Source organism: Aulonocara stuartgranti (genome assembly GCF_965226115.1).
Source record: "Aulonocara stuartgranti genome assembly, chromosome: 3".
Lineage (NCBI taxonomy): Eukaryota > Metazoa > Chordata > Actinopteri > Cichliformes > Cichlidae > Aulonocara > Aulonocara stuartgranti.
The window spans coordinates 44,988,948-45,016,599 of record NC_138941.1 but is presented as its reverse complement, the minus strand read 5'-3'; the positions used below and the strand labels follow the sequence as shown (position 1 = coordinate 45,016,599).

The following is a 27,652-nucleotide window of genomic DNA, read 5'->3' as shown; positions in this document are numbered from 1 at the left end:
ACTCAGATATGGGAGTTGCACGCTCCCTGAAACTACAGGATTGTACCACACCTAAAGAAATGTAACAGAAACACGTGCCCTGTTGATCTACAATCACAATGTTCCCTTTGTGTAATTGTGTCCTTTTAGAACTGGGTCATTTCATTCCCAAGTCAACGCGTCACACAAGAACCAGTCATCAGGAAACAGATCCATCATCCAGGGTACCACAGCTCATTGCTGTTTCTCTGCAGAATGGATATTTTGCTTTTAAACATCGATATGTCCCATAATGCTGTTCTCACAGTTGGCTGCAGAAAAAAATATTGTGCTGGGAAAAAACAAGGTTGCAGGTTTAGATTGTGAAAAACTGCTTTACTTAGAATTTAAATATGTTTTCCAACCCTGAAAATTTAACGTGTCTTGCTCCTGTTCATATAAAATTCTGACGCTCAAACAGGCAAGAAAATACTTTGATTTAAAAAAACAAAAAACAAAGCTTTGGCTTGCCCCTTTTCACTTTGAGGCTTGTAACGCTGAACATATTCACAGTACAAAGACAAAACTTCCCATGACTTCATTTAAAGCACTAAAACTGTTATAGAAAATATTCTAATGTGAGCAAGTGGAAGTCACTGATTTATTTACCCAGATGTTCCCTTAATGAGTATGAATATGAGTATTAAACCAAGCACTCACAAGAGAAAGCGTGTGTCCTACATGTGTGCTATTTTAATATTTTAGCATATTAAGAGACTCAATATTTTTTCCTCAAGGTCAATTTTAAAATACGCAAACGTGTCTGTTGGTTTAATGAGAATTTTATTGCTTTGATGAATTTGTACATCAGTTCTGAATTGTTGAAGCGTGATCTGCATTTCATTGCTTTGGTCTTGACATAATACAGAACAAAGTTTAGCTTCCAACACATTTGTGTCCATAAATGCTGACACAATGAGACAATTCCTGTAAGTCTGCCTCTGAATTTAAATCAGACAATCAAGATGTACCAGAGTTGATGTCTGTCAGCTCACATTCAGGGGTTCTAACAGAAGTACTGCATTAACAGCTTTAGTCATGTTTTTAAAGTCAAATTCACTTTCGTGCACACATTTCTTATGGAGCCTCAGCAAAGGATAGATTAAGAAATAAAGTTTCTAATTAAATCTATCTTTAAAATATACATTTCAGCATACATGACGATATTCACCTTTACTGTGAACGTGTGGCAATCGCGGTGCTGTCGAAGTAAACTCTTTGCACACTGTCCTGAGCACGTAAAGGGTTATGAGTTACAGTTAAATTAAGGCAATGCCCAGTAAATGCACGCACGCAACATTGTGGTGTGGCTGGGGAGAGGGAGGTCTGGGCTTCTCTGCTTAGGCTGCTGCCTCCGCGACCCGGCCCCGGATAAAGCGGATGAAGATGGATGGATGGATGTTTTAATCCAAACTTTATTACCACATTTCATCATTACAGTCTTTGCCATAACTTTAGAGACATTATTATAGTCATTTATTGCTTTATATAATGCAGAGGAACAACCTCACGTGTTTTGTAGAAATACAATTGCTATGATTGCTATGAGCATTACTACAAACTAGACAGGAAAGATTTTAAAGACAAATCATTTATTCATGACTGTAACTTATGAAAAAGAAAACGTAATGTTTTATGCGATTACTGAATTTTTCTAAGAATGGTTTAAAGGAGTGTAAAACAAATTCAAATGAAAACTATTTCTAACAAAAAAAATCATGCATCACAGTTTATACAGTGTCATCGATTTTCCTATGGACTTGTTGGATCCTTGGTGCTGGAGAAATAAACTCTCTGCACGCCATCGTCAGCACCTGAAAGAACATGAGGAAAAGTTCAACTAAAGCAATGCACAATAAAAGCACACAAGCCTTAACGTGGTGTAAGTAAAACCTGATTGGCAGATGAAGTTGAGGCTCTCCTCACAGGGCTGGTCTTGCCACAGGAGGTGCTCTGTGCTAGTCATGCCCCCACAGGTGCTGGAGTAACAGTCTGGAACAAAATCCTGTGGCCAATTCAAGAAATTCATGGACTGTCCAGACATCCAGAACCACTCGTCTCCTCTGAGGGATCTGTTGGACAGAACAGATGAACAGATCTGAACAGATTTACATTTATCTCTTTATGGAGCATATGGGCGTTTAAAAGCTGCTTGTTGAATTTCACATAAGCTGGATGATCCATATTTATCTTCTTGATGTTGTGTAGGCCTAAAAGAACAATGACAATCATTAAAAAACACAGAAAAAAACCTTGGTACAGCAGGTTTGTTGTGTTTACAGTGAAAGCTGTTTGCAAAGTGGCCTATTATTGCAGCAATGGCAGAAATGCAAATGAGAAAATGGAAGGACGCGCAATGCAAAGATCTGCATCTGCATAATTTGATTTGCAAAGTTTGCAAATTGTCACAGACATCATGCATCATAAGAGTACAGGGTAGTGCATCTGGCCTCTTAGTATTGTGCAGGAACCTTGAACATCACAAACGTTATTCATTAATTATGAAAAAAAAAAACACAACAAAATTGGTAGTTTTTGTGCAATTATACAGCACTTTTCCATTTGTTTGTTATTTTGTTTGTTTTAGAAGACATTTGCATCTTATCGCATCCAAACATACTTATGTTGTAGACCATCAGGACCATTTTGGGGGAATTGAATAGTTTGCGGACTACTGCAATAACTACTGTATCAGTACCTGCGCAGTCCCATCCAGATGTGGTCTGTGAGGGAGAAAGGAATGAGGCCCAGCAGCTGCTCCAACTCGCTTTGCTCCTGTTGGCTGTGAAGGCTGAGCAGGTCCCAGTAATAACGTCTACAGTGCATCAGAGCATCAGACCAGCAGAGCCTCTCTCCCACCACCGTCACGTTCCTGCCACCAAGCTGCAGGCTCACAGGTGGAGGAGGGGTGGGAGGAGGTGGAGGAGTTGGTAAAGGAGTGACAGCTTCTGGAACTACAGGGAAGTACTTTGCTTTAGGATTCTGTTTGTTTAAGCCAGTTTGGTTGTTATTGTTTTCCTTTCATTTTAACATGTTCCATTCAAATATTCTGTAGTTTAATGGTAAATACAAGAAAAACAAATTAAAACAGTATAAATCTTACAATAATAATTTAAGCACACAAAACCACAACAATTTCTAAAAAATAGCACAACAAGACCCTACCAGAGAGAGAAGCAAACACCTCCACTTCACACAGGGTTGTGTAAGTCCTTTTTCCTGGTATGATCACAATGATGTAGCGACCTTCCATTTCATTACACTGGAATGTGTATGTTGGTGTACCATCTAATGATGTGATCATGCCACAACTGATGGATGTAGAGAAAATTTTAAAAAGTTTCAGTGTAACTCTTTTAAATTTAATGTTCAGTTTTTTAATAAGGAAAAAATGTTTATGGAGCATATTTATCAGAAATCAGATCTCACCTGGGGTTTTGGTTACCATTTTGATCCAGCGAGTTCCCGATCAGGATCTGTGCCCCAAGAATCCTTGGAATAAAAGCTTCCTGTCTGTTGATGATGGTGACAGCACTGACTTTATAGACAGCCAACAAGTCTACTCTCCACCAGGGACCCAGATCTTCATCATTGTGTGTACAGCATCCTGAGTGCAAGTTTCCATTTTTGCACCCATCGACACCCTTTGAGGGCCCATACACTGGCCCATACCAAGTTGATGACTGTACTGTTTGTTTGTTCAAGGCCACGTTTGGAAGCGGTTCCACTAAATTGTTGAAAAGAAGAAACAAGTATGAATCAGTATCAGGCAGATGTGTTTCAGTAGATCAGATCCAGTCGCTTAAAGCTCTACCTGCTGGGGCAGCATACACCTCCACTTCACACAGGGTGAGAGTCTTCTTCTGTCCAGGAAGAAACACATTCACAAAGCGACCCTCCATGCTGCCTCCATCACACCGGTATGTGTAGGTTTTACCCGCTTTGATATGTGAGATGGAAGCACACCTGACAGCAGAAATTGTGTTATACCTCTCTGACCTGTCTTCCCCCTGTGCAATGTATGTACGGTCGGAAGGGTAAGATGGCGCTGGCAAAAGGTCGGCAGCCTTAACCCAATTTCCTTCGGGGTCAACCTTCAGTATCAACATTGACAAGCAGAGAGAGGAATGTGTTGCGAGACTTGTGTGCAGTTTACGCTGTAAAGGTGGGCGTGTTACCTGCTTGTCTATGGAGCAGTGATGAAAATGATATTAGATAAGTGTCACAGTGTGTTAATACAGGTGGCTACGGACCTTGATCAACCTTCCACCATGAGCACAGCAGCCGGAGCAAATTGATAGATAAACATAATGGGAACCACACCCAGCAACAATCAGCAGCTGTGAAATGTACAGCAGCAAGGACGGAAATGAAGGTTTTAAGAGCACATAAAATTGTGTTGAAATTTGGGGCCAACTGACTTGTGGAGGTTGGGAAAGTGTCTGGAACATCGCAACAAACAAAAACACGCACAGAGGGTTTGCTGGATCTGCAGCTCCACTGAACACACATAGAATTAACCCGCCTACTAATGCACACATGCAATGAAAATCAGCTTACACTCATTAACACGTGAATTTCAGCAAGGTTAACTTAAAAAAAAGAAAGACTGGTATGTCCAACCAGTGATGAAACAATACATTTAGATAAGATAGTCAAATTGTGAGATGGTTTCTGCTTATTGAACAACACAAATGACCTACTGAAGGAAGGAAATTCTCTTTTGTGAGTTTAAACGCGATCTTAAGAATTTAAATATGTACATGTACATGTGAGTTAATTATATCATTAAGGGGGGGCTGACACAGGGCCTGGCAAACGTGCTCATGAGAGTTGGAACTCAGTCTTCTGAAGGTCATAAGCTTTGTTTGGCGTGACTGATATATTGTGGGAAATGACTTAGAGTGCAGAGGGGTCATTGCAAACATGCTTACACACCTAGGTTATGTTTAGAATAAGTCTGTGGGTCATAAAGTAACGAACATGTTATACTAAACCAACTTTGAAACACTAGATTCTAGTGAAAAATGAAATGAAAAAATAATGTTCTTCTAGTGACTAGAAGAACATTATTTTTCTTGCATCTAAATTTCCCAAACACAGCAGTTATCCCACATATGGTCCACCTATTAAAGGGGGACAGAGGGTTGAGAGAGAGAAAAGAAGCATGACAACTAAGAGAACTGACACCTAGTGGGTAACAAGAGAGTGTGTGTGTGTGTGTAATGTTTGGAGAGATGTGCTGCACTTTCATTCCCAACAATATAGCCCCAGATGGTTCTGTAACTAGAGCCCTAGAGCATCTTGTCCACGGACACAACGACCAGGACAGAGAGCGCGGGGATCGAACCGGCGACATTCTGGTTACAGATGCGCTTCCCAACCCCAGCGCCACGGTCGCCCCACATGTGACCTGTGTTTAAGAAGAGCTCAAAGGGGGAATTGTGAGATTATTACACTGTCTTGTGTTACATTATACCTCTGATTTAAGCTTATGAAATCATTCTATAGTTTTAGGTTGCATTATACTCCTGAGTTAGAAGGTGAAATTATTATATTGATTAGACTGATTTGTATTACATTAGACTGCTGATTTACTGTGAATGAATTACACTGTTCTATGGTACTTCATACTGCTGATTTATAAAGAAAATACTGTTTGCGGAGAATCATGGCCTTGCTTTTCTGATTGTAGGAAGAGCAAAACATACTGCACAGGAAGCCAAGGTCGTAACTTAGGCTCACTGAGAGAGAAAGAATTTGGATGCTTAGTTTGGAAGTAAGAATGTGAGAAATGGTCAGACACTTTGAGATTTTGCCGGACACCCTCCAGTGCACATCTCCTGTTCGGACGTTTGAAATGCTCAAAGTGTTGTATGGAATAAAGAGAATTGTGTTGATTAAAGTAATTGTTGATTGAGCATTTATGCATTGAGTGTTATTCTTCCTTCAGCCCAAAGATCAAAGAGTTGGGATATTTAACAGGGCAGTATTATGTTAATGTTGTGGAGTTCCAGTTCAGGAGGGAGTAACATGAAGTCCTGAACTAGTCCTGTGGTGGATAATATATAAATATTGCAATCTCTGAAATATTGCTGTTGAAATTATTTTAAGATGAAACAAACAAAGAAAAAATCACAATGAACATTGACTGGTATGAAGTCATCATTACCTGGGATTATTGTTTCCATTGTTCTCCAGTGAGTTTCCTATTCTGATCTCAGCTCCATCCAGTCTTTCAGCACAGCAGTCTCCTCTGTTGGTGACTTTTACAGCAGTGATTGTAAAGCTTCGCTGCAGGTCCACCCTCCACCAGGGGTTGGTCTCGTCTTCAGCCGTGTGGCTACAGAACCCATTGCTATAGAACGAGTTCCGTCTGCCATCGATGGCTTTGGACGCAGTGGCAACAGAGAGTGTAGATGACTGGGTAGCTTCTCCTTTGAGTGCCACATTGGGTAATGGGTATCCTTGAAGGAAAACCAAGAGGACAATAATTTCTTTTGGTTGGCCTGTCACAATCTCTATTGACATAAATTTAAAAAAAAGAATCAATAATATTTTTAGAAATTAAAAACACCCTGACATGAAAGCTTTCATTGTCCTTTGACTCAGTAAATTACAGTCTTATGTATCAACATAATAATTAAAGGTGTTTACCGTAGTACACTTCAACCTCACAGAGACTCAGGACCTTTGCACTTCCTGGTAGAAACACAGTGACGTAGCGTCCCTTCACAGAGTTACATGGAAAATAAAACGCTTGTCCGCTGGGAATGTGAGAGATGACAGCACACCTGTATATAACAGATTCAAAAAGAAAAAGTATAAAAATTAAAAATAAATAAGTCCCACTGATATAATGATAACTGACTTATGGGTATATATCGCATTCTTTCACCTGTTACTTTCAGGGTCACTGATTTTTGTTGAATTTCCGATCCAGATTTCAGCACCATCCAGCCTGTTTTCCAATTGATCTCTATTAGTTATCATTACAGTCCCAATTGTATACACATTTACCAGGTCTACTCTCCACCAGGGATCAGATTGTTCACTGGTAAGTGTGCAAGACCCTCTTTGATAGCTTGCATCTCTGTTTCCATCAACTGCCTTACCACCAGTACCCACAGTGCCATTGGTTGAAGATTGGACAGCTGTTTTTTTCAGTGCCAGGTTGTAAAGAAGTTGACCTAAATATTTTAAAAAATGCATTATTAATCAAAACAGCTAGTACTGAGCAGAACCAAACCTTTGAATATATGTTGCAACTCTTCACTGATTGCTCACCTTGAATGTTTAGAGTCAAACATAATATACAGTGCTCTGAAAGGCATTTGTCCCCTTCTTGATTTCTTTTTTTCTGTATACTTAACACAGTTACATGTTTCATGTCATCAAACAAATTTGAATAATAGACAAAATAACGAGTAAATACAAAAAAAAAAGTTTATTTAGGTAAGAGTTCATTTATAAGAGAAAAAAACTATCCAATCTGCCAAATGGAGACAACTTGGAAAAGTCGGGAACCTTCCCGGGATTTTCAACCAAAATCACTGCAAGAGTGCATTGATGACTCAACCAGAGGTCACACAAGAACCCAGAACAGCATCCAAAGAACTACAAGATTCACTTGCTTCAGTTAATGTCAGAGTTCATGATACAAAAATAAGAAAGAGATTAAGTAAAAATGTCATCCATAAGAGAGATCCAAGGAAAAAGACACTGCTGACCAAAATCCCCCCTCACAAAACATGTTGATGATCCCCAAGACACAGCCCATTGTTTGCCAGCGATGCCAGTTTAAGTCATTATGCAAATGTAGTGTTTTTAAGGTTGAGGAAACCTGCAGTCAACTGAGACTGAAGAAGTCACTTGAATGAGTGACAAAACATTTCTTCCACTGAAAACACTACATCCAGATTTGAAGGATTTGATTTAAGCATTGATTCTGTTCTATACCATAAAATCCTGAAGAAAAAACAAATCAAAACTAAACAAAAAAAAAAAAAAACCAAACCAAATAACAGTTCTGGAGTGGCCTAATCAAAGGTCAAACTTTTAATCACATTGAGATGCTTTGGCATAACCTGCACTTCGGTGAAAGATCAATTGTTTGCTGAACATGACACTTCCATGCTCAAAAATCCTCCAATGTAGCTTAATTAACACAATTCTGCTGAGAAGATTGGGCCAACATTACTCCACAGTGATGTCAAAGACTTATTGCCAGTTATCACTAATGCTTGAGTGCAGTTTGTCCTGCCAAAAAGTGGCACGACCAGTTATCAGGTTCAGGAGATTAATTAATAATAATGTATACTTTATTGATCCCCGTGGGGAAATTACTTGTTTTTCCTCTACATTTGACCCGTTCATTCAGTGAAGCAGTGGGCAGCCACTAAGCAGGCGCCCGGGGAGCAGTGTGTGGGGACAGTACCTTGCTCAGGTGTACTTCAGGGTGGCCGTTCAGTGAATTCGAACCCCCGACCTTCCGATCATGGGGCGACCAGTCTACCTACTGAGCTATCCCTGCCCCACAAGAAACGTTGCCATGAGCAGGATTAGAACCTGGCCCTCCTGGTCTCAAGGCGGCTACTTACTAATTTCTTACTGTAAGGGAGTGAGCTGGTTAGACAGGAGGAAACAGAGGTTAAATGAATATAACTTAACTTAAGCAGATTTTGCAACTTAGCATAGCTCCAAACTAACTTCTACCTCCTTTTGGGAAAAAAAAAAATCTAAAGTAGCACACTACAAATAAAAATAATGTATTTCAAGAATCTCAGTTACCAACTTCACAGTTGTTTGAATGCTCAGTTACATAGTTTTGGATAGCATTTTTCCCTTTATGAATTAAATCAATTAAAATTGCAATTTGTACTTATTGTGGCTATCTTTGTCTAATAATAGAATTAGTTTGAGGATTTGAAAAATGCAAGTGTGACAAATGTGCAAAAAAAAAAAAATGAAAGAAGAGTCAAACACTTTTTCACACACACATATATCTATCTATCTATCTATCTATAAATATATATATATATATATATATATATATATATATATATATATATATATATATATACACTGTGCAGCTTATTGATCTCGGCTATCACCTGCACTAAGGCTGTTTCAGTTTAGTTTGAAGATAATTTGCTTCAATATCGGCTGTGATTTTTCTTTATTTGACTTTTTTACATTTTCTTTGTTCCATCACCATCATGTGCTATTCTGCACAAGATTGCACTTTGTGGACCAGAATATGTTTGTTCGTAGAAGAAAAGTTTACCTGCCAGTGTTCCAGATGTTAATGTTAACATGATGGAAATGCCTGTTAACATACAGACATTTAAAAGATATTTTTTTTTAAAAAGGAGTTATTTTTTTCAATGATCTCACTGATGTGTACATTAAATTCCATCATCTTCATTTTAACTTTATTTTTTCTTAAAGAAAGTTTAAGATACTTTAACTTACCAATGAAGCTCCAACTATGAGTCCCACTCATGGCTTAAGAAAGTATCCAAGTCAAATGTATTATGGCATTAATAAAATGCAGTAATTGGCAGGTAGACTGACTTACTGTCTCTGTAGTTTTCTTCTAAGCACTACCAATCTCATACTATTCTCCCCTGTTTGTTTTGATATCCAAGAATATGCAAATTTTTAGTCAGTAATGTTTGCATGAATGACAACATACCGAAACTCATATCTGGATCTTCAGACCAAACCTTTCCAATGCATGTTTCTACAATTTAATGTTTAAATATTCTATTTTATTTTTTTACATTTTTCACTTGCCGTATTACACATTTTTATTCATTTCACTGATCATTACTTTCAAAGGCACATGCTTACCTCAAAGTCTATCAGCCAGATTCACACACAACTAACTATATGTGCCGTTTTAATGTAAACTTTATTACTTTGATGAAGATGATGGCACTTGCATTTCTCAAGTGTAATATTTAATTTCAATGCTAATGTCTCTGACACAAACAGAGATACCTGTGCAGTTACAGTTTTCCACAGCATCGTTTACATCAGGGGTGTGAAATAAAAGCCCTGGGGCCAGCATTGACCCGACAGAGACTCCAATCTGGTCTGCTGAATGGTTTTGGAAAATGTGCATGGCATGCATTTATGGATTTCTTATAGGTGTACAACTTTTCCTGCTGATAAAAATCTCCCCAAAAACTATTTATACTACACCAAAGTAGATAGGTATTAGATAAACAGTTAAATGAGATAAAAAAACATTTTTAATGTGTACAACAGAAATTCGAGTAAAAAAAATGAAAGTTTTCATCAGTCAAATAAAAATATAAGGTTTTATAAGTACATGACATCTGGGCAGTGAGCTACCAGAGATTTATCTGTAGTTTTACACACTTTTCATGTAGAAAAACTGAAATGTGCTGTTGAAATTGCACTTTTACAATATTTGCATACATGTGTTTAACATGATATAAGCCCAGCCAGATCAGCAGATGATGTTTAGGTTCACCCCACAATGGGCAACATCCAATTTAAGAATTTAAAATAAAACATCAAAACAGATTTAAACGGAATGAAAATGTTGCCATTGATGTAGTACTGGCACCACCTGTTGATACTGAGTTTCATATATGCTACATGGTTAATAATTAGCTTTAAAATAATAATATGTATTACTATTTTTTTAATAATTTGTTTAGAAAAACACTGAAAAGACATCTTTCTAACTCTGAATGAAATTTCTTTCACGTTCATCTTTGTGGATTAAATTATGTAGATAAAATACCTGCCCCGCTAATGTCACAGCAAGTTTGTGTTTTCTGTCAAAACTAAAAAACAAACACGCCTGTCTGGAGAAGGCAGCAATGCAAATGAGAAAACACAACAACACCTGACTTAAGATCTGCATCTTCTGAGAATATTTGCTAAATTCAAATCATTAAGAGGCATCTGACCTCTCAGTATTTTGCATCTGTTCAAAATTACATCAAAAGCAGTTTGCCTTTTACACTGACTTTAAATTAATAATATTTGGAAAATAATATTTGTTAAACTTTTTTTTTAGTTCATGTAGTGAAATGGGTTCATATAAAAATGTTTTTGTTTTTATTAAATATTTTGCAAGATTTCACAGTTTAGCCCCGGAGTCACCTCAGTATACATAAGGAAAACTTTTTGCATCACGTCTAGTCATGCCTGTCTGGAAACGCTAGCAATGCAAATGAAAGAAAAAACAAGGACACAGCCTGTGACTTAAAGGCTATATCTTTGGAGAAATTTTCATTTGCAAAATTCAAATCGTCATTCAAATTGTGAATGAAATGAGAGCAGAGAAAGGCCTCTTAGTATTTTGAAAAGCAAGAATGGCGTCATATATGAAGTGGTGCATATATAGTACATGAGAACACAAACTTTATTTCAGCCTAAATTTTAATTCTAATGAATATGTTTGGCTTGAAACACGATCATAGGAAAAGAAGGAGGCTTTAAAAAACAACAACAAGATAACAAAACAGGAAAATTAGTATGGAAGAGTCTATAGTGGGATTCAGCAGGTGAGGGAATCTTAAAATCAGTTGTAGTGGCTCAGCATGCGGAAAAGTATCATAACTCATAATCATTTCTATTATGAGTTCCAGTAGATTTTTTTTATTGTACAGGCTGTGATCAGGTGACCTGTGCTGTGCTCTGAGGTTTAATGCTCTTTGTTGATTTACAAAACTGGATTCAACAAGATGCAACCCGAATCTTGGCTAATATCCATCCTGTATACTCACAGTACATTTATACTAGACTGTTTAAAGCTGATGCAAAGCTGGAATTCAGTTAATTCAGTGAGTCAGAATAATCATACTGATTATTCTGCTTTATTTTAAATTGTATCTTAAATTGTTACTTTGCGACTGATTTTGGTACATTTTAAATTGTTGCAGGACTGAATATGAAAATGCCACCAAATCCCTGGAAATCTTTCTGACAATCTTTCTAATTAATTTGTTTAGAGACAAAACTTATTTATACTGTCAGACAGCAGGTCTGCAATGATTTTTTTTAATATAGTGTCAGAGAGAATTTAGTAATTACAGACATGTGTGTTGTATGCTATATTGTCCACAAATGAAAAATAACATTTTCGCACTTTGCTGTGCGTGTATTGTGAAGTGCTTAAGAACTTGTGTTCTTCTGCACAAATAAAAACCAAACTGTTTGATATTGTTATATTTTATAATATACGACTGTCTTTGTTTATTAATCCAAACTTTATTACCACATTTCATCATTACAGTCTTTGCCATAACTTTAGAGGCACTATTATAGGCACTTATTGCTTTATATAATGCAGAGGAACAACCTCACGTGTTTTGTAGAAATACAATTGCTATGATTGCTATGAGCATTACTACAAACTAGACAGGAAATTATTTAAAGATAAATCATTTATTCATGACTGTAACTTATGAAAAAGATAAACGTAATGTTTTATGCAATTACTGAATTTTTCTAAGAATGGTTTAAAGGAGTGTAAAACATATTCAGATAGAAACTATTTCTAACAAAATAACTATGCATCACAGTTTATACAGTGTCATCTCCTTTATGGACTTGTTGGATCCTTGAGTGCTGGAGAAATAAACTCTCTGCACGCCATCGTCAGCACCTGAAAGAACATGAGGAAAAGTTCAATAAGGCAATACACAATAAAAGCACACAAGCCTTAATGTGGTGTAAGTAAAACCTGATTGGCAGATGAAGTTGAGGCTCTCCTCACAGGGCTGGTCCTGCCAGAGGAAGTGGTCTGTGCTGGCCACGCCTCCACAGGTGCTGGAGTAGCTGTCAGGAACAAAATCTTGTGGCCAATTTAAGAAATTCATGGAATATCCAGACATCCAGAACCACTCGTCTGCTCTGAGGGATCTGTTGTAGAGAAAGTATAACGAACAGATGTAAACTGATTGGAAAATGCAGCTATTGACATTTAACATAAACTATATGATTGATATTTATCTTCAAAATAACAAAATATGTTAAATATACTGGAAAAAAATTCACTGGAAAACAATTTGAATTTTATCATTTTAAGACTTACAAATTTAAGTACACAATGACAACATTTAAGATAAGATGAGAATCTTTATTAGTACCACATCTGGAAAATTTGTTTTGTCACAACAGTGCAAAGTTATATAGCAAAAATTAAAGAACACAGGAAAACAATAAGAATAATACACTGTACACAACTGTACAGAATAGAATAGAATAAAAAAATACTATATATAGAATGGAATAAAATAAAATAAAATGTACAATAGGATAAAAATTTAATACATATACAACTGAGTAAAAATACAACTTTGGCAGAATATTTAACATTTTGACTCTAACAATCTGCCTCTTCTGAGAATATTTCCTCAGAAGAGGCGGGGCATCTGACCTCTTAGTATGTTGCAGCAGTTTAAATTTACATAATATGCCTTCTTTATTAACTGTGAAAAATGTATTCCCTATGACACACAATTGGATAAATAATCAGAAAACAAGTAAATATTTTCTTGACTGGGTTTTTTTGTTTTTGGGGTCATTGTGTTGTCAGAAGTTATTTCTTCTTTGAACCATTGGTAGTTATTTTCATTCACTTTGTACATTGTTTGCATTTCTTTCTGGCTTTTCCTGTTGTGTCTTTCTCCATTTATTTGGTTGTTTCTTCTGTTTCTTTGTTCTCATTTGATATTTATGTATAGTTCTTTAACAGATTTTTCCATTTCACTTGTGATTGGAGAGAAGCACCATCTCATTTATGTTATGTCCTGCTCATTATTTAATCTGTGATGTACATCAGCTAAATGTATCTATAGCTATCAGTACCTGCGCAGTCCCATCCAGATGTGGTCTGTGAGGGAGAAAGGAACGAGGCCCAGCAGCTGCTCCAACTCGCTTTGCTCCTGTTGGCTGTGAAGGCTGAGCAGGTCCCAGTAATAACGTCTACAGTACATCAGAGCATCAGACCAGCAGAGCCTCTCTCCCACCACCGTCACGTTCCTGCCACCAAGCTGCAGGCTCACAGGTGGAGGAGGGGTGGGAGGAGGTGGAGGAGTCGTAATAACGTCTGGCAATAGTGAAGAAATTTTTTCTTAGAATTCGGTTTGTTTAAGCCATATTTGGTGGTTATTGTTTTCCTTTTATTTTAATATGTTAAATTACAATAGTCTGTAGTGAAATTAGACACTGAAAGCTAAAGAGCAAAGTGCATTAAATTAATCTGGTCCTATTTACAATAGCAAATATGAGAAAAAGGCAAAACAATAGAAAATTTTACAATGATAATTTTAGCACACACTACTAACTAAGAACTAAGAACCTCTAGAACTAACACCCCAAACCCTACCAGATAGAGAAGCAAACACCTCCACTTCACACAGGGTTGCGTAAGTGTTTTTTCCTGGTATGATCACAATGATGTAGCGACCTTCCATTTCATTACACTGGAATGTGTATGTTGGTGTACCATCTAATGATTTGATCATGCCACAACTGATGGATTGAGAGAAAAAAAAAGATGAAAAATGGTGGCTTTCTTTAATTAATGAATTTGTATATATATACACACACACACAATATGTCACACCATGTGTATGCTGTTTCTATTTATTGAACCTTTCAAGTACAAAAACATAAAGAAAATTAAAGCCATAAAGCCACGGCACCACTTTGCTGTCATTCCAGACCTCAAAAAAGTCTGGAATGACAGGTAAGCGGTGCAATGGTTAGCACTGTTGCCTCACAGCAAGAAGGTCCAGAGTTGAAATCCACAATATGACAGAGTTTGCAGTGGGTTTTGTTTGGATACTCTGCTTTCCACCCACAAATAAAAGTCATGCAGTTATTGGAGTTAGGTTAATTGGTGATTCCAAATTATCCATAAATAAATCTGTTTGTATTAGCAATGTGATAGACTGGCCACCTGTCCAGGGTGTACCTCTGGCCCTATCTCATCTGGGATAGGCCCCAGCCCACCACAACCATGATTAAAATAAATGGATGTATGGAGTGCAAATTCTTATAAAGCCATACAATTTATGTGTTGTATGACTCTAGACTTTTTGAACAAGCCAAAAAAATGACTTTTAGAATAAACTTAAAATAATTATGGAAAGGATTTCAACATTAAAACATGATTTTCTTTTAGTAATGAGTTGCTTTGTCAGGTTAACATAATTTGCATGGGTTGGATCAGTTCGGGTGAATTAAGTTGGACTCAACTGCTGTAAGTAAGTTGATTCATCATTATTATTTAAGTTGGTCCAACCCAAGTATATTAAGTTGGAACAACAGAGTTAAAACAATTTAATCACTTGGAAATTCTTTCCATTATTTTTATTATGTCATTAAAAGAGTTATTTTTTTCCTCCTCCATGGAGGAGAATTTTTGTTTTATTAGTTTTAATCTTTTAACTTTATGCATCAAGCAAAAATTTAATTAAATGCAACATTCTCTGACTGGAAGAAATGTGTTTAACATTTAAACCTATTTTCTGCACATTCCTGCACAAAAAGTAAAATGTTTTTTTTTTGTTTACACTCAGTTTCAAAATAGATGCAAGTAAAACACAGCAGAAAATAAATAAAATCAAAGACTCGGCGGTCCTGTTGCTCTATTTTCACCTGTATAGCAGGCGGATGTTTGCCCTGGTGCAGGTGTGCCGCAGCGGTCAGTGGAAGAATCGGCAAGTTTGTCTGTGAATTTCCCATTACGTGGTAGCGCTTGGTGCTTGCTCGGAAGTTTGGGGTTTTTTTCGCTGTAAAAATAAGTTTTCTTTCCACTTAGTGAACAACGGACGCTAATGTTTTTGTCACTTTTTACGGTATCAAACTCAAGGTCAAGGTACTGACCAGGTACTGACCTGACCTTCCTGTCAAGGTAAGCTCAGTACTTCCACGCTGCACGGTCATACTCTCTCCCGCACTCGATATATTATCCTTTGTTGATCTGCACACATCTGCATCTGAGACTTGCTTGCTAAAACCACTATTAACCTTTGCTTGACGCTGTTGTCCTGTGAGCTGCCCTTCACGCGAGCTGTTTACTGTCAGAAACTTGTCCTCTGTGGGTCTGGCAGACATCTCCTGTCAGAGTTTGCCCCGGCTTCTGAGTGTCTTTTGATAGTGAAGGAAACTGTACTCAATGCCACCTTGACATTCTCTGTAGGTAAGACCTACATTATTAACTATTATGATGGTTTGTCTCTCTTTTATTGTTAAGTGTCTTTTTCTCACCATTTTTGTAGCCACACACTACTTTCTGCACAATAATACTGTTTAACTGATCCTCACAAGGTACCACAGCATGTTCCAACACTGCTTTTATGCAGACAAAGAGAGTTGTAAGTAATCCAGAAAAGTTGGAAAACCTGTAGGAATTAGCATCACCATTCAAGGCTTGATCAACCTCCATTTCTGCAGAACAGTTTTAAATTGGTAGCATATTGTGTGTTCCCTGAAAAAGGCCTTTTTGTATGATTCTGTATGATTATTTTTCAGTTTTGCGTTTCCATAACTTTTTTTAACCTCTGGCAGTTCATCACTTACCTTCGTACAATTTCAAGGTATTTATTGGACTTAAACAGCTTGAATTGAAACAAATAACTAGAAATGTTTGTAGCATATATATGTTTCTTAATTAGGAAAAAGAATTAACTTGATGTTTATGGAGAAATGTTGTATTAGTCGGAAATCAGATCTTACCTGGGGTTTTGGTTTCCATTTTGTTCCAGCGAGTTCCCGATCAGGATCTGTGCCCCAAGAATCCTTGGAATATAACCATCCTGTCTGTTGATGATGGTGACAGCACTGACTTTATAGACAGCCTGTAAGTCTACTCTCCACCAGGGACCCAGATCTTGATCATTGTGTGTACAGCATCCTGAGTCCAAGTTTCCATTTTTGCACCCATCAACACCTTTTGAGGGCCCAAACACTGGCCCATACCAAGTTGATGACTGTACTGTTTGTTTGTTTAAGGCCATGTTTGGAAGAGGTTCAACTAAATTGTGGAAAAGAAGAAACAAGTATGAATGAGTACTTGGGAGGTGTGTTTCAGTAGATCAGATCCAGTCACTTGCAGCTCTACCTGCTGGGGCAGCATACACCTCCACTTCACACAGGGTGAGAGTCTTCATCTGTCCAGGAAGAAACACATTCACAAAGCGACCCTCCATGCTGCCTCCATCACACCGGTATGTGTAGGTTTTACCCGCTTTGATATGTGAGATGGAAGCACACCTGACAGCAGAGAGTGTGGGGGCAGCATTATGTTAGTATTATGGACTTCATGTTAAGGAGGTAGCATGGAGTCCTGAACTAGAAGAGCAATAATCAGCATGTGGTGGATAATATGTAGACTAAGCTCTGAAAAATTTGCTTGTTTGTTTTATTTTTGATTCAGAAAAAGGAATAGATGTTACAATCCCTGATCATGAATTGCATGGAGTCCTGAACTAGAGCATCATGTGGTGGATAATATTTATGTTGTAATCTCTGAAATATTTCTGTTCAAATTAATGTAAAATAAAACAAATAAATAAACAAAAATCATAATGACCATTGACTGATATAAATTCATCATTACCTGGGATTACTGTTTCCATTGTTCTCCAGTGAGTTTCCTATTTTGATCTCAGCTCCATCCAGTCTTTCAGCACAGCAGTCTCCTCTGTTGGTGACTTTTACAGCAGTGATTGTAAAGCTTCGCTGCAGGTCCACCCTCCACCAGGGGTTGGTCTCGTCTTCAGCCGTGTGGCTACAGAACCCATTGCTATAGAACGAGTTCCGTCTGCCATCGATGGCTTTGGACGCAGTGGCAACAGAGAGTGTAGATGACTGGGCAGCTTCTCCTTTGAGTGCCACATTGGGTAATGGGTATCCTTGAAGGAAAACCAAGAAAACAATAATTTCTTTTGGTTGGGCTCTCACACCCAGTGGCAGTTTTTGAAATGGACAACATGGGCGGTTGTCAAGGGCAAAAATTAATAATCCGACATATTTAGTACAAGTAATATTACTATGACCAACGGTTATGAACCAGCCAGCAGTATTTTAAACAGAAATCAGAGGTACAGTTGTATATGAGTCCAAGTCAGTGCATTATCAGAACGGAGTTTTTAAAAAAGACAAACATGTTTTTTGTGCAGTTTCAGAGTTTTCCACCTGTGGCAGTTATTGATATGGGCGACATCAGTGGGAGCCCAGAGCAGTATTGTGGTGGGGGTGGCATCATGGCATCAACAACAAAAAAAAGTTGCTCGTACGCATGCTTCCCCGATATCATACCATTGCATTTTGGCGTGGTGAGCCTGGTGCGCCTGCTGCTTGCTGCACATGGAGGAGAGGGGCGGAGCGACGGGGATTCTCTGGCTGGCCCGAGCACCATCTCTTTCACCATCTTACAATGCTGTGATTGCAGCGATTCCCCAACTCTCTCTGAATGGTACTCATGGCCATTGATCAGTGGTCTTTGATCAATGAGCTTTGATCATTGGAATACAAGCATGCTGATCCACACAGGTATGCACACAGGTGTACACACGGGTGTTCACAGACGAGGACTACACCTTTCTTGGCTGCTGCCTCAAAGCACATTGTGCACTGTCTATCTTGCGTGCTGCACAATATCGTTTAATATTTAGTATCTACTGTTATCTACTGCTAGCTAGTTTATTGTGATGGTGCTGTATTTATTATGTTGCGCTTTTTTTGTTTGCTTTCTCTTCTGTTTTTTTTTCTCCATGCAGGTGATCCAGGTGTTTTGTTTGTTTTTCTTTCTTCCCCCCTTTCTCACCGTCTCTTCTCCCCTCTGGTTTTCTTTCTCTCCCTCTCTTTCTTTCATTCTTTCTCCCTGTCCTATCCCCCAGTCATGTCTGTCCCGTTTGTATCAACCGAAAATAAAATAAATACATAATTATAATAAAGGTCAATCAAATGGACCAATATGGCAAGGCCATGATGATCCACTTGGTAAAATAAATCCGCTTGGCATCTTTCTTGGCCTTAAGACAACAATTCTGATGGCTAAAGATCCAAACGGGACACAAAAAAAAAACAAGTTACTTGGATGAGTGACGAAATGTTTCTCCCACTGAAAATGTTATGTCCAGATGAACAGAATCAACTTCTGGGGGGGGGGTCGTTTGTTAGCAATTTGGCTATGATAGTAAACAGTAGACAGACAGTAGACACAGATGTGGTTTATTGAATCTTTTGGACTGTTTTCAATATAATATTAATTACATATTAATTGGAAAAGGTGTATTGTTGACTTGTCTGCTTTTCTCAAAGGGGGGCGGTAGAGGGAGGGTTCGCCCATGGCACAAAACGGGTCAGGACCGCCCCAGGTCACACCCCTTACTGATATAAATAAAAAATAAAGAATTAAGTAAAGAATTGAAGGTATTTACCATAGTACACTTCAACCTCACAGAGACTTAGGACCTTTGCACTTCCTGGTAAAAACACAGTGACGTAGCGTCCCTTCACAGAGTTACATGGAAAATAAAACGCTTGTCCGCTGGGAATGTGAGAGATGACGGCACACCTATGTATGAAACATTCAAAATGAAAAAGTAAAGAATAAATATAAATAAGTCCTATTGATATGATAAATAATGACTTACGGTTATAAATCAAGCTCTGTCACCTGTTACTTTCAGGGTCACTGATTGCTGTAGAATTTCCGATCCAGATTTCGGCACCATCCAGCCCATTTTCCAATTCCTGTCTATTGGTTATCATTACAGTCCCAATTGTATACACATTTACCAGGTCTACCCTCCACCAGGGATCAGATTCTGCATTGGTAAGTGTACAAGACCCACTTTGATAGTTTGCATCTCTGTTTCCATCAACTGCCTTACCAGCAATACCCACAGTGCCACTGGTTGAAGATTGGACAGCTTTTTGTTTCAGTGCCAAGTTGTAAAGAAGTTGACCTAAATGATTTTTAAAAAGTGGTTATTAATAAAAACAAACAAATGCATATAAATCCAGGTCAAGTGTCAAATTAGGAGTTCCTATATTTGTATTTGTGGAGATTTGCAACAGGCAATTTACTACATATTGCACTGAATGTAGAGTCACAATAGCAGCACCTAGTTCACCCCTGAAGTGTTTGCAAAAGTTTCTTCTAGGAGTGTTAATTTATTTTTAAATGAAAAGTGGAGAGGTTATTAGAACAATTGACTAATTAATATGAGTTAATGGCTCAAATGTGCATGTACAGTGTAGACCTTGCATGTCCGCCTTATGTCAGCCCGAAAAGTATTTCTGCCCTTTCTGATTTCAGTTACATGTTTTGTGCCATCAAATAAAATGTAACAATAGACAAAAATAATGAGTAAATACAAGAAACTGTTTATTTAGCTAAGAATTATTTCATTAGGAGAAAAGAAGCTAACTAAATCTACCTGGCCTTGTGCCTAAAAGTCATGGCTCTTCCTTGTTCAGTCATGAGTTAACTTCGATCAACTATAAACTGTACTAAGCTGAGTTTAATGTCAATGGAATGGTTCTTATATAAAGCTTTTCTACTCTTCAGAGCAGTTTCTGTTGGCTAGCCAACAGAAAATACTCCAAGAGTACATATATATTCATCTGCATGTCAAAAAAGAACCCAGAACGACATACAAAGAACTGCAGGTTTCACTTGTTTCAGTTAAGGTCAGATTTTGTGATTCATCAATAAGAAAAAGACTGAAAGAAAATACCATCTATGTGCGACTGCAAGGAGAAAACCACTGCTGACCAAAAATAACACAAAGTCTCCTCTCACATTTGCCAGTAAACAGGCCACTTCAGTTTTGCTCTTTCATGTGATAATGTGCCTTCTCCTTGCCTCCAGTTGACTCAGCAGCCTGTGAGTCTGTCACCCATGTTACTTGTAACTGCTAACTCCGATGAAAAGAAAAAAAAACAAACTTAAATAGTACAGTAGAAATCAAAATAATGTATTTGAAGAACAGTTGTTATCAATCTCACCGTTGTGTGAATGGTCAATCACATATTTTCAGGAAGTTTTGGATAGCTTTCTTTTCTTCATAAATTTAAAATGTTCAAAACTGCAATTTATGTTTACTATGTTTATTTTTGCCTAATATAAAAATTTGTTTGAGGATTTAAAAAATGTGTGAATATGTGCAAAGATATAAGAAAAGCTAATGAAACATTTGTGTTTCTCAGTTACAACTAAAATCAGTGTCCAGTGAGTAGGGACAGGTAGTGTCACAGTATAAGACACAATTTCTTATTTTATGTATTATAAGCAGTGTTGGTCAAGTTACTTAAAAGTAATTAATTATAGTTACTAGTTACTTCTTCAAAAAGTAACTGACTAAGTAACTGAGTTACAAGATTCTAAAAGTAATTATTAACTTGAAAAGTAACTATTGCATTACTTTAAAAAAAATGTTTACCCTCTGGGGTCCAGGGTATAATTGTTCATTTTTTACTACTTTTGATTTTTTCTCTAAATTTCACATTTACATATTATTTACTTTGTCTTGTTTGGTATCATCCTTTTCAGCACAACCTCATGTGTCTGAAATTACAGTTATGTTTCCATTTTGACATACTGTATTAACACAATTGATCTAAAATCAGACAAAAAACATAAAATTCAAGTAGAAAGTTATATTTTTTACTGTAACAAGCGCAAACATGTTTACTGAATTATATTTCATAACTTTAAATGCAAATATAAATTGTCAATTTTACAATAATATGGACAACTTTTGCAAACAACAAAGTTATTTGCAGCCATTTACCTTTTACCTCTGTTTTTATAACCATTTCAAACTATTTACAGAACAATCGGGTGTTCTGCATTCAATAAGATGCCACAAATTATTTGTGCCGTTGGGGAAAAAATAATTTCTGTCCATTATAAAGGAGAACATCACAGCCTGATACCTGCAGGTCTGACAGCAGCAGGTGTATCATTCCTGTTTCTACCTGGAGACAGCAGTCAGCTCATTGTTCTAACACACAACACAAAACTATCCACAACACTACACACTAACTACACAAGACAACACATTAAATACACACTCCAAACACACATCTCAAAACTCTCTCTCTCTCTCTTTTTCTGCTCTCTCTCTCTCACACTCTCTCGCCGTCACTCCTAAAACTTCCCCCTCTTCCTAAACAACCAAATGTCATGTTGCCATATACTTTTTTGATTGGTCAACATGGTGCATTTTTCCACCAACACGAAAGGCCTGATTTTTGTTTTGTGTTTTTATTTTTTGGTCATAAGCAGTGAGATCTTGCTAGCACGGTCCTTAGACATTAAACGTGATGAAACTATTCAGGAAAAAACGCTGCGTATATATTGTTTATCATGACTCTGGTTTTACGTGGCCAATCAACACAATTTAAAAACTGGTATATATCACCTTGTTGGTTTGTCATCTTAAAGTGGTCATGCGACTGGCTTACCACGACTACTTTATTCTTCTTCCGTCAAACAGCAGCACGATTGCGATTGTTTTCCCCGATTGTTTGTTGTGCCAAAAAGCTGATCGTCTGCCAGAAATTAGTGCTTTAAGCTACTACATACCATAATAAAAGTTTGTATTAAAGAGTGACTCCTCCAATAGGTCATATTGACTTTAATAAATCCCTGTAGCATTGTAAAGCGTGAAAAAAGTAATGCACACAGTTACATATGTGACAGAGTAACTTATGTGTTTTGGCCATGATCTGATTGTAAAATCATTTTTTATTTTATTTAATTTTATTAGGCCTTATATGAATGAAGCATGCATTTCTTCTGAGCTGTCAAATGTCCTGTCAGTCAACAGGAACTCAAAGAGTCTCCAGCAATTTCCAACAGATTAAAAAATATAGATTTTTATTCAGCTGCATCTTATTCATCCCTGTCAGTGAGACGGCTTCATTTTATTACGAGTGTAACTTTGCTCCATGCTGTGCTTTTCAAAATCAAATTTATTTATTTATTTTTATTTTCTTTGTTCAGTCATTGACATGTGGTAGTTTGAACTTAGTAAATATGTACCAGAATGTTTTGATCGTAGAAGAAAGGTTTACCTGCCAGTGTTCCAGATGTTAATGTTAACATGATGAAAATGCCTGTTGACATACAGACATTAAAAACATTTAAATAACTGAATTATTTTTAAATGATCTCACTGATGTGTACATAAATGCCATCATCTTTATTTTAACTTTGTTTCTTTTTTTTAAGAAAGTTTAAGATATTTTAACTTACCAATGAAGCTCCAAATATGAGTCCCACTCATGGCTTTAGAAAATATCCGAGTCAAATGTATTATGGCATTAATTACAACACAGTAATTACTGATACACCAACTGGCAGGTAAACTGGCTTACTACCAGTCTCATATTACTTGTTTTGATCACCAAGAATATGCAAATTTTTAGTCAGTAATGTTTGCATGAATGACAACACACCCAAACTGACATCTTCTTCTTCAGACCAAATCCTCCCATTGCATGTTTCTACGATTTAATGTTTAAATATTTTATTTTATTTGTTATATTTTTCCACTCGCCTTATTTAACATTTTAATTGCATTCATTGATCACTACTTTCAAAGACACATAAGCTAAAAATCTACTGGACCTGGCTTCTCTCCTATTGAATTATACATGCACAGGAGAGATAAGAAAGTTGATGGCCAAGGTGTGCTCATTCTCTTCCTAACCCCTCTCTTAATTATTAGAACAAAACTACCATCAGCTCAGACTACTCCTGTAATTAAAGGTTAAATTGTGGACATTCTCTTCTCAACCGTTTGTTGACATTAAAGGTAAAAACATGACGAAAAATCCATCTGACATGGTCCCAGTTTCCCCAGTAGGTACTCTTCTTTTTATCTGTGAATAAACCCTCTAATTCTTAGATGCGAGTCCCACTTCTGACTCCTGCTCACCTGCTCTAGACATGACACCATTTTAGTTTGAATAAGCCCCTAACCCAACTGGTTCCATCTAGTGATGTGCGGATCAATACTGAAATATCGATTCCTCCGATACCAGTCATTTATGTTCTAGAAGCAATACTCATATTAAAATATCGATATTTTAGTAATTTGGGGTAAATTTGTAGTTTATCATTAACAGGAACAGAGTGGAAAGAAACTATAACATTCGGATTGTCTACATTGGAAGGAAATACTTCCTCTTCCGCCTTTCATAGTCATGTGTGAAATAGGGCTGTATAAATGGAGTCATGTGCGGACGTATTTTACATCCACAAACACCAAGACACGGTTTGCGATACATGTGGCAAGACAGTGAGGTGTTGTGGCAACACCACTAACCTCGTCAAACACCTCACATTAAATCATGTAACAGAATATGATGAGCTTATGTTGAGGTGAACTGAAGAAGAGGAGAGGAGAGGGGTAGGTGCTGCTAGGGCGATACAGATGTCTCTCACAGTCTAGCAGCCAGGCAACATGCTCAAATGGCTTCAGTTTTTTTTTCCCCCCGTGTGGTTCTGGGATCTTTGCTCACCGTTCTCATGATCATTTTGACCCCACGGGATGAGATCTTGCGTGGAGCCCCAGATCGAGGGAGATTATCAGTGGTCTTGTATGTCTTCCATTTTCTGATGATTGCTCCCACAGTTGATTTTTTCACACCAAGCTGCTTGCCTATTGTAGATTCACTCTTCCCAGTCTGGTGCAGGTCTACCATACTTTTCCTGGTGTCCTTCGAAAGCTCTTTGGTCTTGGCCATGGCGGCGTTTGGAGTCTGACTGTTTGAGGCTGTGGACAGGTGTCTTTTATACAGATGATGAGTTCAAACAGGTGCCATTCATACAGGTAACGAGTGGGGGACAGAAAAGCTTCTTACAGAAGACGTTACAGGTCTGTGAGAGCCAGAGATTTTCTATGTTTGAGGTGACCAAATACTTATTTTCCACCCTAATTTACGAATAAATTCTTTACAAATCCTACCATGTGGATTCATGGATTTTTTTTTCACATTCTGTCTCTCACAGTTGAAGTGTACCTCTGGTGCAAATTACTGACCTCTGTCATCATTTTAAGTGGGGGAACTTGCACAATCGGTGGCTGACTAAATACTTTTTTTGCCCCACTGTGTATACTTTCTCTATGACTATTGTTTTCAACCTGTTAACATTTAATATTGTCTTGACAGAGTCAACTGATTCTGCAAGTTTTTGCTTTATTACTTTAGGGCCAACCAGTAGAGATAAAAGAATAGGAAGAATGAAAAGATCTCAAAATATTGAGAATTTCTTCCTGAAGAAGGCTAAAATACAACCAGAAGCAGAGAGCAATGTCAGGGAAAGGTTGACTGAGCAGCAGTCATCATTGTCATTGAGTTCTACAAATGAAGGTATGTGTGAAAATGAATAAGGAAAATGCAAGGAAGGGATGTTTATATTGTCAATTGTTCAACCGATTCATAGGGGACAAATCCTAATATTTGGGAATAAATAATTAACTAAGCAAATATATGTATTGTGGCACATAATTATAAAGTAAAACAAAATCCTTCTTTAAATAACATGTTTTTTATTTAATGATCCACCTATTCTAAATCACTGATAATATTTGATGAAGCATAGAGTAGGTACTTGAGTAAATGCTTACTTTCAAAACATAAAGATTTTTGCAACTGCTGCTGTTTACAAATGTTTTTGTACTTCTTGTCTTCCTAACATGTAACACACTCTTATTAAAAGTTCAAGAATTTTATTTTTGCACAATTTATACTGAAAACACTATCAAAAGAATATGGGCTCAAAATGTGGTCATAAATATTTTGTACTTGTAAATCAGGATTTGTATGTGTAAAAAATATTTGTATGTGTAAAAAATATTTGTGTGTGTGTAAAAATGATTGCCGACATTCCTTATCATACATGCATACGTCTGTTGGCTGAGTTGGGGAAAAGTTCTCAATAGAGTTTTTGAGCACAGCAAGGAAATCTGTCAGTTCATGGACGTGACATGTATAATGCGGTGAAGGCATTTCAAGTGAAGCTGTCACAAATGCACCAGTGCCACCTGCCTCACTTTCCCTGTTGCCAAGTAATGTTGAACCAAGTCAGTGCAACAGTGCACCCAAATGCGCACTTTGCTGATAAACTGAGCGCACTTCGAAGCAAAAAAATGAGAATTTCAAGCTGCATTATAAACCATTTACAGTTGATGTGGAAACTGTACCAGTGCAGATTCAGATTGAGCTGCATTCTAATGGGACACTCAAGGGAAAGTACGACACTGAATGGCCCACAGAGTTTATTAGTTATATTCCTGAAGCAATGCCCCCGGCTCAAACCTTATGTATGTTTTCATTTATTTTTTTCTGGGGATTTTGGCAGCATGTTCATATTTCTAACTTGCATAATTTTGACAGGACATATTTTTTATGGAGAGCAAAAGTTAAAGCTTTTTTTTTTTTTAAGTTTATTTATTCTGGAATTATATTCCTGTCTGTATTCATATTTATGTTTACAAAAACATTGTTTTAGTGTTCAATAAATGTTTATCTTGTCTGGCCTGCGACCTAAAGTGTACCTTGAGGTTTGGCCCCCTGTGCAATTGAGTTTGACACCTCTGTATTAAGAGAACACTCTCTGTGTGAAAAGTAATGGCTCTTCCTTTGACAGTCATGAATTAACTTTAATTAACTACACACTGTAGAAACTTGAGTTCAGTATCAGTGGACACACTCAGACCTGAGCAGACCTGCTGAATCAAGAAATCACTTAAAAAGAAGCTGTCTGACAAAGTGAAGCAGGCTAAAAGATCAAACAAAGTATCATCACTGATATCAGTCTACCTCCAACAGTGGAATGGTTTGTAGGTCTTTTCTAGAACCATGCATTTGTTCTGAGCTGTCAGATTTATCAGGATTAATTTGCCCTTTTAATAAAAATAAATAAATAAATATGGATTTTCATTCAGCTTCATCTTATTGATCTCAACTGCCATGCACCGAGACAGTTTCATGTTGGTTTGAAGGTAACTTGCTCCAGCACTTGGCTGTGCTTTGAGTTTTTATTTGATTTGTGATTCTCTTGGTACAATCCATTGGTTGTCATTGAAATCAGCTTTTTAATATTCTTTTTTTTCCAGTTCCCACCATATGCTAAGTTTGTAATTACTAAAAAGTGTTACCTGCCAGTGCTCCAGATGTTAATGTTAACATGATGGAAATGCCTGTTAACATATAGAGATTGAAAATATTTAAAAAACTGAATTATTATTTTGAATTGTTTTAGTGATGTGTGTATTAAATGCCATCTATTGTCATTTTACCTTTTTTTAATAGACAGTTTAAGAAAATTTAACTTACCAGTGAAGCTCAGTATATGACTGCCCCTCATGGTTATGGAAAGTATCCAAGTCAAATTAATTCTGACATTACATATACTAATTAATGGTACACTCCAGCTGGTAGCTAGATTGACTTAGTGGCTCTGTAGCTTTCTACTAAGCTCTCTTAATCACACCCTTATTTGTTGAGATTAAAAAAAATGCAAATTTTAGTCACTAAAGTTTGCATGAACAAAAAACACACCCAGATTGATATCTGCTGCTTTGTTTGTTCTGCAAAGGTTAGCAAG

The 27,652-nt window shown here is 37.2% G+C and overlaps 2 protein-coding genes and 1 long non-coding RNA gene across 3 annotated transcripts in view; 1 reads left to right on the top strand and 2 right to left on the bottom strand.

Moving 5' to 3' along the window:
- LOC309703992 overlaps positions 1–27,652 on the top strand; it is a 444,269-nt gene that overhangs the window by 366,597 nt on the left and 50,020 nt on the right. The gene's annotated exons all lie outside the window — the stretch shown is intronic.
- On the bottom strand, positions 1,446–27,578 carry LOC309703966 (uncharacterized protein). The gene is made up of 11 exons (XM_082528907.1): positions 27,382–27,578; positions 27,204–27,245; positions 6,917–7,208; positions 6,676–6,812; positions 6,191–6,485; positions 3,833–3,984; positions 3,448–3,745; positions 3,184–3,329; positions 2,717–2,972; positions 1,912–2,090; positions 1,446–1,832 (listed from the first exon to the last, which is right to left on the bottom strand). Exons 1-11 carry the CDS (start codon positions 27,410–27,412, stop codon positions 1,771–1,773), a joined length of 1,890 nt encoding a protein of 629 aa, XP_082385033.1. The 5' UTR covers positions 27,413–27,578; the 3' UTR covers positions 1,446–1,770.
- Positions 12,514–23,383, bottom strand: LOC309703965 (uncharacterized protein). The gene is made up of 11 exons (XM_082528906.1): positions 23,291–23,383; positions 23,110–23,151; positions 19,700–19,991; positions 19,461–19,597; positions 17,636–17,930; positions 17,138–17,289; positions 16,753–17,050; positions 14,396–14,541; positions 13,876–14,116; positions 12,749–12,927; positions 12,514–12,670 (listed from the first exon to the last, which is right to left on the bottom strand). Exons 1-11 carry the CDS (start codon positions 23,319–23,321, stop codon positions 12,582–12,584), a joined length of 1,902 nt encoding a protein of 633 aa, XP_082385032.1. The 5' UTR covers positions 23,322–23,383; the 3' UTR covers positions 12,514–12,581.

Bases quoted from the DNA above. Each gene is read 5' to 3' on its own strand.
- LOC309703965 (XM_082528906.1), bottom strand. From the start codon at position 23,321: ATGAGTGGGACTCATATTTGGAGCTTCATTG. The intron at 19,992-23,109 runs GTAAACCTTTCT...AAAATCATTTAG, and splicing joins AACATCTGGAACACTGGCAG to GTCAACTTCTTTACAACTTG. The intron at 12,671-12,748 runs GTTTTACTTACA...ATGTTCTTTCAG, and splicing joins CAACTTCATCTGCCAATCAG to GTGCTGACGATGGCGTGCAG.
- LOC309703966 (XM_082528907.1), bottom strand. From the start codon at position 27,412: ATGAGGGGCAGTCATATACTGAGCTTCACTG. The intron at 3,746-3,832 runs GTAGAGCTTTAA...TCAACAATTTAG, and splicing joins GGTGTATGCTGCCCCAGCAG to TGGAACCGCTTCCAAACGTG. The intron at 3,330-3,447 runs GTGAGATCTGAT...TACATCCATCAG, and splicing joins AATGGTAACCAAAACCCCAG to TTGTGGCATGATCACATCAT.